This window comes from Salmo salar, chromosome 26 (genome assembly GCF_965601325.2).
Source record: "Salmo salar chromosome 26, fSalSal1, whole genome shotgun sequence".
Classification (NCBI taxonomy): domain Eukaryota; kingdom Metazoa; phylum Chordata; class Actinopteri; order Salmoniformes; family Salmonidae; genus Salmo; species Salmo salar.
Window position 1 is genome coordinate 15,215,855 of NC_138316.1, and position 9,984 is coordinate 15,225,838.

The following is a 9,984-nucleotide window of genomic DNA, read 5'->3' on the forward strand; positions in this document are numbered from 1 at the left end:
ATAAAAATGTGTCTTGTCATAGCTGTGTCATATCAGTCCGTATACCACTGGTATACGTATACCACTGGGTTGCCTAGTGGTTAGAGAGTTGGACTAATAACCGAACGGTTGCAAGATCAAACCCCGAGCTGACATGGTACAAATCTGTTGTTCTGCCCCTGAACAAGGCAGTTAACCCACTGTTCCTAGGCCGTCATTGAAAATAAGAATTTCTTAACTGACTTGCCTAGTTAAATAAATAAAGGAATCAGCAGGGCTCAAACCATTTATAGGCTACCTTAGACATTTACTCATGCATGTGATTTAAGGCGCAATGTGCAATTTTAAACTATTTGTTTTGTCTTAGCCTTAAGGAGTTGGTGGTTAGGGTCATTGTATTTGTATTCTTTTCCACAGTGATCTGTTCAAGCAAGTGAATACTTTTACACATCAAAAATAAAAAACAGTTAAGGTTGGTTGCTTTAAGTTGTCTACCCCACTGACCTCCCCTCCTTGAACGCAAGTTTGGCTGCCTCAATAGGATGCACTTCATGGAATGGAAAATGACTGGTCCAGGAATACTCTTGGTTTCCAAACCTTTCAAATGAGACATGGAAAGAAACTGAGAATAATAGACAAGGAGCCTCTCACGTAACACTTCAAGTTTGTCTTTTTATAAAACTAAGCATAGGATACCAAAAAAGTGCTTTCATTCAAATTAACACCGTCATTTGGCCTAATCATAGGTCTGGACTTTGAGCACGTGTTTTGACGGTGTAGGAAGTTTTTGTAGGCTAGTTCAACCAAAAAGCACATTCATTTGACATTTTTTGCTATACCATGAGAAAGTTTGTAGAATAAAGAAAAACGAGTATAGAAAAATAAATACCGGTTAGGCAATATTTTTTGACAAATTCTAAAGCCAGCCAGGCAGGGCAAATTCAGATCGCGTGTCTACGGGCTTGCAGACTACTGTGTTGCGATGCACCTGTTTTGTTGGGGTATGCTGATCGACGCAGAGGTGCCGCCCCCATGCACTTGTCCTTTCATTCTAATTGGTCCGACAGGGTGTGTATGCTAATTCTCAGCGACCGCTGCACCTGACTCTCTCCACTCCACTGAAGAATGCAAGGCAAAAGACAGCCTCCAAGTAACAGCTATTTATTCAACAGGTCATCCTACTCAACGAGCACTCACTTGTTACATTATTGCGGCTCTGCAGACTCATCAATAACAGAGCTATATGATAAAGATGCCAAGGTCTTTTCTGGTGAAGAAACATCTCACTAATAAGAAGCCAAACTATGGAATTCTGGATTCAAAAGCAGACGGTACAGTTAACTTTTAAAATCTACTTAAATTATACGTTTCTATCGTTGTGTTATATATTCTCATCTAGTTCTATAAAAAATAAAATACCAATGTGAATACCTTTGCTATTTTGTCTGTTGGCTATATCTTGCATTATTTCATAAAAAAAATATGAATTTATCGTTATTTATTTTATTCCATTCATAGCCCATTTTAAAAAGGAATTGTATTTTTGCTTTGAGTAATTGAACACACTAGGCCTATAACTCAAACAATATGATTTCAGCATAGTCTAAAATTATTTTCGTTATAGGAAAGTAAATAATGATGGGTTAAACTGATACCTTGGAATAGAATACATCAAATGCGGTTTTGGAGTTTAGCAGGTGCAAAATCTGTCACACAAAAGAAGAGTTTATTATTAGTCCCTCCTTCTGGGATCTGAAGGGTCCTATTAAGCGCGTTCAAGAGGCTAATGTAGTGCCCTTCGAGGCTCCTTTTACCCCCGAAATGTGCCTTAGGTCTGTGTTTTTGTTCCAATTCACCCCTTAAAGCGAGCTAGCCTCCCACCCTCCTGTATTGAACTGTCAAGATTACCATTATAGAAGTGGAAAAGAAAATGTATGTGACTGAAATCAGATGAGTTTTTTGTAAGGAAAATTGAATAGTGGCAGTTGGCTATGCTATGGGAATGCATTGGAACTTTGGAAGTTATGCAAATCGATATGCACAATACAGTCCCTCAGTACTTTAAGACTGCTCCTAATATTGTAAATTAATGTCAAATGTTTAACTATACGTTTTAACGTATTACTAAATTATACCTAATTGTTCTCATAGAGCATGATTAAAACATTTGCGCTTACTTGTAAAACAGTTTTAACATAAAATGGTGTTTGTGTCATTACAGCTCTCCACACCAGCCTGGTCCAGCTTGAGGTACCCTGTTACATCCCTAGCACTCCTCAGCCCCTGGAGGGTTGGCTGCCAGGGCCAAGTCTCATCCCCACACCAGCCTCCATGCTCTCTCCCAAGGTAGACAGGCTGCCTTCAAGGGACACCAGCTTGTCCCTGCATAGCTCAACACAGGAAATCACCTACCCCCTGTCAGTGTCTCACAACAATTCGCTAAGAGACTCACAGTCTGGACTTAAGTCCCTGGGAACCATGGAACCCCAGACCTTCCTGCTCTCAGAGGACTTCAGACACCTGGAGGAGAGGGGCAGCATGCCTAATCCCCTCCTGGGCCTTGTCCACTCTGGTGTTAGTCAGGAGCGCTTTGAATGCTTTGACTGCCACAAAGCCTACTTCACCTTCTCTGGGCTGGCCAAGCACAGGCAGTTGCACTGTGAGTGGCAGTGTCACAAGTACTTCTGTTGCAAGTACTGTGACAAGGAGTACGTGAGTCTGGGAGCTCTGAAGATGCATATCCGAACACACACACTGCCCTGCGTCTGCAAGCTCTGTGGGAAGGCCTTCTCCAGGCCTTGGCTGCTCCAGGGACACATTCGCACACATACAGGTACGGACAGAGTAATGTACAGCCGGCAACACTTTTTACCTTTATTCACCTGCTTCATGAATTGAGCTAGACTTCACACCGTCCCATATTCAGTTACCCACTAGGGCTCTGAGTTGATCAATTCCTTTTTTCAGGTGAGAAGCCCTTCTCCTGCCCACACTGCAGCAGGGCGTTTGCTGACCGCTCCAACCTCCGAGCACACCTACAGACACACTCTGACATCAAGAAATACCAGTGCAAGAGTTGCTCCAAAACCTTCTCCAGGATATCTCTGCTCTCCAAGCATGAAGAGGCTGGCTGCTCCCCACTGTCCTGATGCCATTTACTGCCAGTGCTGCCCACTCTGTGCCTGTTGCCTACTTGCCTAGACTATGTCTGGTTCTACTAAAATCAGACTTCCCTCACAAAGCACTGGAAATAGACTGCTATTAGTGACACGGAGCTCTGACTACTGTGTGTTTTTGTTCTCCGACATATCAAGCTCATGAAATAAGCACAATGGACCGTGTCCAAAGACTTTCTTATGTCATATATTTAACATATGAAGTAGTTGTTTGACATCAAGAAAAAAATGACAAAAGTTGTTATCGCATGCTGCCAAAAATACTTGAAATGTAAAAGCCTTGAAGTATTTGATTGTGTTACCTGTGCCTTTTGAGGAAATGTATAGCTGGAGTATACCATTTTGTATGAACTTTGTTTAAAAACAATAAATATCATTCTTTTTTTTTTTACAATTGCCTTGTATTATGCCTAAATATGAAAACATGCATAATCATGTGAGACATGAACCACTGAGATGAAAACACAAGCCCTAGTCTAAGTAAAAAAATATTGAAGAAACCCACTTTTCTAAAATCAAAACAAATGCTGAGTGTCTGCTGAAGAGTACACAAGTAGAGTACTAGGACTACATGTTATCACTTTGCTATCAGTGACTCGGCACGTTCCAACTTTACGACTATTTCATGGCATTGTGAGATCACTGGCGAACTATAAAAATCATCATGGGCGCACAGGAAACTGGAGAATAAAGCAGATAGTGTGGGTGACATTCTGGCAGTGTTCTTGTGACACCCCTATCCCCAGGCAGGATCTCTCAGGGGTCTCTGAGACGGGAGCATTTAAATCCCTCAGCTAATTAAAGTATTTTTGGAGGGCAGCTGGTGAAGGAGGATATTTTAAGAGTCTAAATAAAACTGTGATGTTTCCCATTTGTAAAGGTGCATGGAAAATTCGAATTATATATATCTGTTCATTGGCAGGTGGAGGGAGGCCAGCTGCATGCCGCGGTGGCTCCATGCCAGGCCTTGCGGGGGGGGCTGGGTCGACTCCAGTTGCTCAGCACAGGTGGAGCAGCTGAGTGGAGAGAGCTCCCCAAACACATGGCCTCTCACTGCCAGTCAGGAGAAACACTGCTTTTCTCCAGCAGAATCCCAAACATGTCAAGCATGTCCCAAGGCACTCCAAACACGCGCAGGTTGTGGAGCAACTTGGCTGTCTGTTAGATGATTGGTAGAGTAGAAGGAGAAATGGGGATTGGATGCTGTGCTGGCACTGGCCGGCAATTAAATGTTTGTCAACTGTTTACTTGTACACTGTTTCACATATATACGGCCATGGCAGCAATAGCCAGCTATGTACAGTACCTGCAACTGGAGAGGGTCAACCCCTTTTGACCAATAAAAATGAAGTTATTTTCTTGTTATAACCACCACTCATTTAATAATAATAAAAATAAAAAAATCCCTAAAGGGTGAATAAATAAAAATATCAATGTGCTAAATGTTAAAATATACATTGATTGCACATATGAATTGCTCTGTATTGCCCCCCCCACAAATAATCAAAGCTTGATGATGGGTTGGTTATTTAAATCAGCTGTGTAATGCCAGGGCAAAACCCAAAACGTGCACCCAGGGGGAAACCCTGTGCTAAATGAATGAAATGTTAACATACACAGTAGGTGACATAATTGTGGGACTAAAAAGACACCTGGAAGTTTCTAAGTTGGTGGAGAAATGGTGTCTTGGGCCACAAAACCCATAACTTAGCAGGAAGCCCACGCAGAGCAGAGCCCATCGAGCCAGGCCAGTGTTTTCAGGAGTCCAGGCCCCGTGTGGCAGGGCTCTGGCACCACCGTCACAGCTCTCTGGGGTGTTGCTGGGGGATTTTAGTGGAGACTGACATGGCAGACGCATTTCTCAGCATATCCTGGCTGGAGCCGTCTCAGCCCATCCTTCACCTTTCTGACGTACTAAATTTATACCAACAGAATTCTTTAGCAGCAGGACACCATGGACCCGGTCAACCATGGACAACTTATACTACTACTTACATTGTGGAGATCATTATGAATGTAACCGTTTGAGGTTTGGTAGAAACGTTGACCAGCCTTACTGGACAGACCCAGAGGATGAGGACGGTAGACAAACACAAGGCTCTGGCTCCAGACGTGATCTTGACCTCTGTTGCCGTTCTCCATGACGTGTGCGTCAGCTGACGCCACAGCAGCTCCTAACTATAGCCACTGTGACTCCACAAAAGACCCCTCTCACCCTATAAATACCCTGTAGCCAGGGCAAGAGAGGCATGGACCTGATACCCATACAGCAGCAGATGGGTCAAAAATAGAGGCAGTGGGGCTATTTCTGACCCAGTGTGAATTGGGTCTGGCCAAACTCTAGCTCCTGGGGTGGGCTGACAGGAGCCTCCAGTCCCTCTCAGGTCCCTGGCAAAGATGAGTGGAACCTAGAGAGTTTCCAATGCTCCGAGCGAGTGAGTTAGCTTTCTACAATTCCATAGAGCTGTGCCTCGTTGTTTCCCTTTGGAACAATCCCTGGGCCTGATCCAGGTATTTGCCTACCAGTAACCCCCCCCCCCCCCCCCCCCCCCCCCAATATGGTTTCTCAGCTGCTGGGGATTTCACCCCCATCTCCACTTGTCCTGCTACTCTGCTGTATCGTATCAGCTCCTGTGATGATTTGATAGCATAGAGGTCGACGAGTTCCCGCCCATCGAGATAGAGAAGGTGCTTTGATATATTTGTCTAGAGCATTTATTTGGATCAGTTGGTGGTAGTGATGAGAATCTACTGTAGATTAGAGATTAGATAGTATTTATGTGCATTGGATAAAACTTGTGACAGCTATCTCACGATAAACTCATGTCAAAGACCCAAAACATCAAAGAACTCATGGAAAGCACATATTCTAGAGAAGAGAGGTGAAGGAAGATGAATCAGTGATTTGTCTGTAAAATGTTTGTTGAATGTTGAAGCACAACTGACTTTAAACAGAATTAAATTAGTCTGTATTTCCACCAACAGACACAAATTAAAATGCATCATTGTCGTATTTGAATATCATGCGCTTGATAAAAGCTCTTGCAAAAGTATTCAGGCCCCTTAGATTTCTTCACATTTTATTGTGTTACAAAGTGGGATTCAAATGGATTTAATTGTAATTTTCTGGTCAACAATCTACACAAAACACTCTGGAATATCAATGTGTGTCACGTCCTGACCATAGTAAGTTGTTATTTTCTATGGTAGAGTAGGTCAGGGCGTGACAGGGGGTGTTTGTCTGTTTTTGTATTTCTATGTTTAGTTTCTAGTTTTTGTATTTCTAGATTAGTTTTGTTTGGCATGTCCTCCAATTAGAGGCAGCTGGTTGTCGTTGTCTCTAATTGGAGGCCATATTTAAGTTGATGTTTGTGTCACTGGTGTTTGTGGGTGATTATCTGTAATGTCAAAGTGGAAGAAAAATGATATGAAAAAAAGATAAATAAAACATTCATAGCTAAAATATAGTTGTTGCATAAGTATTTAGCCCATTTGTTTAGGCAAGCCTAAATTAGTTCAGGAGTAAAATTTGGCTTAATAAATCCCATAATTATTTGTATGGAATAATGGGGGTTGACATGATTTTTGAATGACTAACCCTTCCTCTGTCCCACCTACATACAACATCTGTAAGGTCCCTCAGTCAAGTATTGAATTTCAATAACAGATTGATCTACAAAGACCAGGGAGCTTTTTCGACAGCTTCATAAAGAAGGGCAGTGATTGGTAGATGGGTACAAATAACAAATTAGACATTGAATATCTCTTTAAGCATGGTCAAGCTAATAATTATGCTGTGGATGATGTATTAAACCACCCAGACACATCAAAGATAGTCATCCTTCTAAACTGAGCTGCAGGACAGGGATGTCACCATGAAGCCATTGGTGATTTTAAAACAGCTACAGAGTTCAATGGCTGTGATGGAAAAACTGAGGAAGGATCAACAACATTGTAGTGACTCCACAATAATGACCTAAATGACAGTGAAAAGAAGAATACAAATATACAGAATAAAAATATTCCAAAATATGCGTCGAAAGTAATAATGCAAAAACAAAATCAGCAAAGGAATAGACTTTTTGGCCTAAATGCAAAGCCTTTGGAGCAAATTCAACGCATCACTATGTAACTGCCTCCTTGTTTTCAAGCATGGTGGTGGCTGCATCGTGGTATGGGTATGCTTGACATTGGCAAATACTGGGGAGTTTTTCAGGATAAAAACAAACGGGATGGAGAGAAGCACAGTCAAATTCCTAGAGGAAAACCTTCTTCAGTCTGGTTTACACCAGATACTAGGAGATGAATTCACCTTACAGCGGGACAATAACCTACAACCAAATCTACCCTGGAGTTGCTTACCAAGAAGACAGTGAATGTTCCTGAGTGGCCAAGTTACAGTTTTGACTTAAATCTGCTATGGCAAGACTTGAAAGTTGCTACCATGATCCCTAACATTTTGACAGAGCTTGAAAATAATACTGGGCAAATATTGCACAATCCAGATGTGCGAAGCTCTTATAGACTTACCCAAGAAGACTCACAGCTGTAATCGATGCCAAAGGTGTTTCTAACGTAAGGTGTTTCTAACGTATTGACTCAGGGAGCTGAATACTTATGCAACGACTATATTTTAGTTATTTATTTGTATGAATAAAAAAAATATATAGAATTCTTCCACATTGTCACGGCTGTTCGAAGGAGCAGACCAAAATGCAGCGTGTTCGTAGTTCCACATATTTATTAGATGTGAAACTGAATGCAATACATAAATAACTTGAAACCACAAAAACAACAAACCGTGACGCAGAGAGGAAAACATACTCCTCAAAAGATAATCACCCACAAACACCAGTGACACAAACATCAACTTAAATATGGCCTCCAATTAGATACAACGACAACCAGCTGCCTCTAATTGGAGGTTATGCCAAACAAAACTAATCTAGAAATACAAAAACTAGAAACTAAACATAGAAATACAAAAACAGACAAACACCCCCTGTCACGCCCTGACCTACTCTACCATAGAAAATAACAACTTACTATGGTCAGGACGTGACACACTGATATTCCAGAGTGTTTTGTGTAGATTGTTGACAAAAAAATGGAAATTAAATCAATTTTAATCCCACTTTGTAACACAATAAAATGTGAAGAAATCCTATGGATCTGAATAGGCACTGTATCTATCTATTTTCAAACTGGTTTCCAATAGGCCGATGTGGCATGGGGTCATACAGTATCAGTCTATTGGAAAATCTGAATCAATGAAGAGTTTTAAAGACCATCTGGTAGTAGATCCATTTAGAATGGCACTGTAAATTAGGGATAGTACCTACAGCCTTTAGACCAAAGAAGAATCCTATATCGGCACCAGGTTTAAGATTTGGGGTTAGCGAGTGGGTCAAAGTTGACATTTTTCCAGTGTGTGTTGGCCCATGAGCGCATCATGGACACTACTACCTACATCCACCCGTTGCCATGACAACGTCATCAAAGCATGAGTGCATGCAAGCTCAGCTTGACTTATCCAGCCGGGTGGGGATATCCAGCCGGGTCATGTCTATATGGATATTAATACAAACGTTTAGGCCTATAAATACTGGATAACCTGTTTATAATAAGCATGCCACTACTCCATTGCTAGTATCATAGTAATACAATCCCAGTTGCCACTTATAGCCCATGTGAAGACAAAGTGGGGTTATTTTTAGTCTATCCAGCGGATGCTATCTGGCCTGGTGGGATATTTTTATGAACGACCTCAGCACAGCCTTGCACCGATTCAGATTTGTGGAATATTTTCCACAGTGAGTGTTTATAAATAGATCTTGCTCCTGTAACTCCCTGACACTTTGTATGAATGCTATGTGTTGCACTTGATACCAAAACCCTGCCACTATGCTGCTGTGGACTGGGGATGGGGCGATTCAGGGGGTTGTTATATCTGTCCACTTGTTGTGGAAAAAAAGCCCTGCAGGCCTGAACAGGTGCAGCTTGGTAACATTTAGAGGCCCGTTGAAATCAGCCAACGCCCCCGCCCTATTTTCCAACTGATATCTGAGATTGTTTTCGTCTAAGGGCTGCTTGCTCACAACATTCCCTTTCCATGCCCTGACCTTTAACCCCAAAGTTCAAGTTGTCCCATTATTCAAAGGAGTTCATCTTCAGAGTGCAGAGTCATAGTAACTGTGAAACAGCTATATCATTTTCAACATTTGATTAATGACCAGCCAACAGTAAAGGTCCATGTTCCAAAGATTTTCCAAGATGATTTGGCTTGCTATGCTAATTATATTGTACTTACAAAACATTGTATTTATCAATACAAAAAAATTGAAAATGGTGGTTGAAAATGATAAATGATCATGAATGATCAATGATCTGAAATATAGTATAATTGGTAAAGATTATGAGTATGTGTGTGCACTTTTGATGATAATCAAATGCAGCTTTGTTCAACTACATTGTTTCATATGAAAGCTCAACAGACAGAAGGGTTTTCTGCATGACCCCTCACTATCTTCTCCATTTAGTCTCTTTGCCTGTATGTGTGTGCTGCCATTCAGTAACACACGTTCTCTCTGATATAATGGCAGAGGCCTGCACCTCATCAGTGGCTGACCCATGCCTGGTTCCCAGGCCCCAGTATGAGGGTAGATAGGGAGGGAAGGGGGTTCAAGGGCCAGGTGTTTTTGGGGACAGGGGAGTGCTGGACTACAATGGTGGTCACTCTCAAGGGTGGAAGATTACTACGACTGATGCTCTCAAGATTATCATCTTTCCGTTTGTCATTAAATATGGGATTATTAAAGTCATTATTTTT

General features: G+C 41.7%; 1 protein-coding gene across 1 annotated transcript; it reads left to right on the forward strand.

Moving 5' to 3' along the window:
• Positions 1–58: 58 nt before the first annotated feature.
• Positions 59–3,521, forward strand: LOC106587174 (zinc finger protein SNAI3). The gene is made up of 3 exons (XM_014175254.3): positions 59–1,310; positions 2,201–2,812; positions 2,947–3,521. Exons 1-3 carry the CDS (start codon positions 1,223–1,225, stop codon positions 3,126–3,128), a joined length of 882 nt encoding a protein of 293 aa, XP_014030729.1. The 5' UTR covers positions 59–1,222; the 3' UTR covers positions 3,129–3,521.
• The last annotated feature ends 6,463 nt before the right edge of the window (positions 3,522–9,984 follow it).

What these genes read in the sequence shown, in the direction of transcription:
- LOC106587174 (XM_014175254.3), top strand. Translation starts at nt 1,223, where the DNA reads ATGATAAAGATGCCAAGGTCTTTTCTGGTGAAGAAACATCTCACTAAT. An exon ending in TCTGGATTCAAAAGCAGACG is followed by an intron (nt 1,311 to 2,200) that starts GTACAGTTAACT and finishes GTGTCATTACAG; the next exon opens with CTCTCCACACCAGCCTGGTC. An exon ending in ACACATTCGCACACATACAG is followed by an intron (nt 2,813 to 2,946) that starts GTACGGACAGAG and finishes TCCTTTTTTCAG; the next exon opens with GTGAGAAGCCCTTCTCCTGC.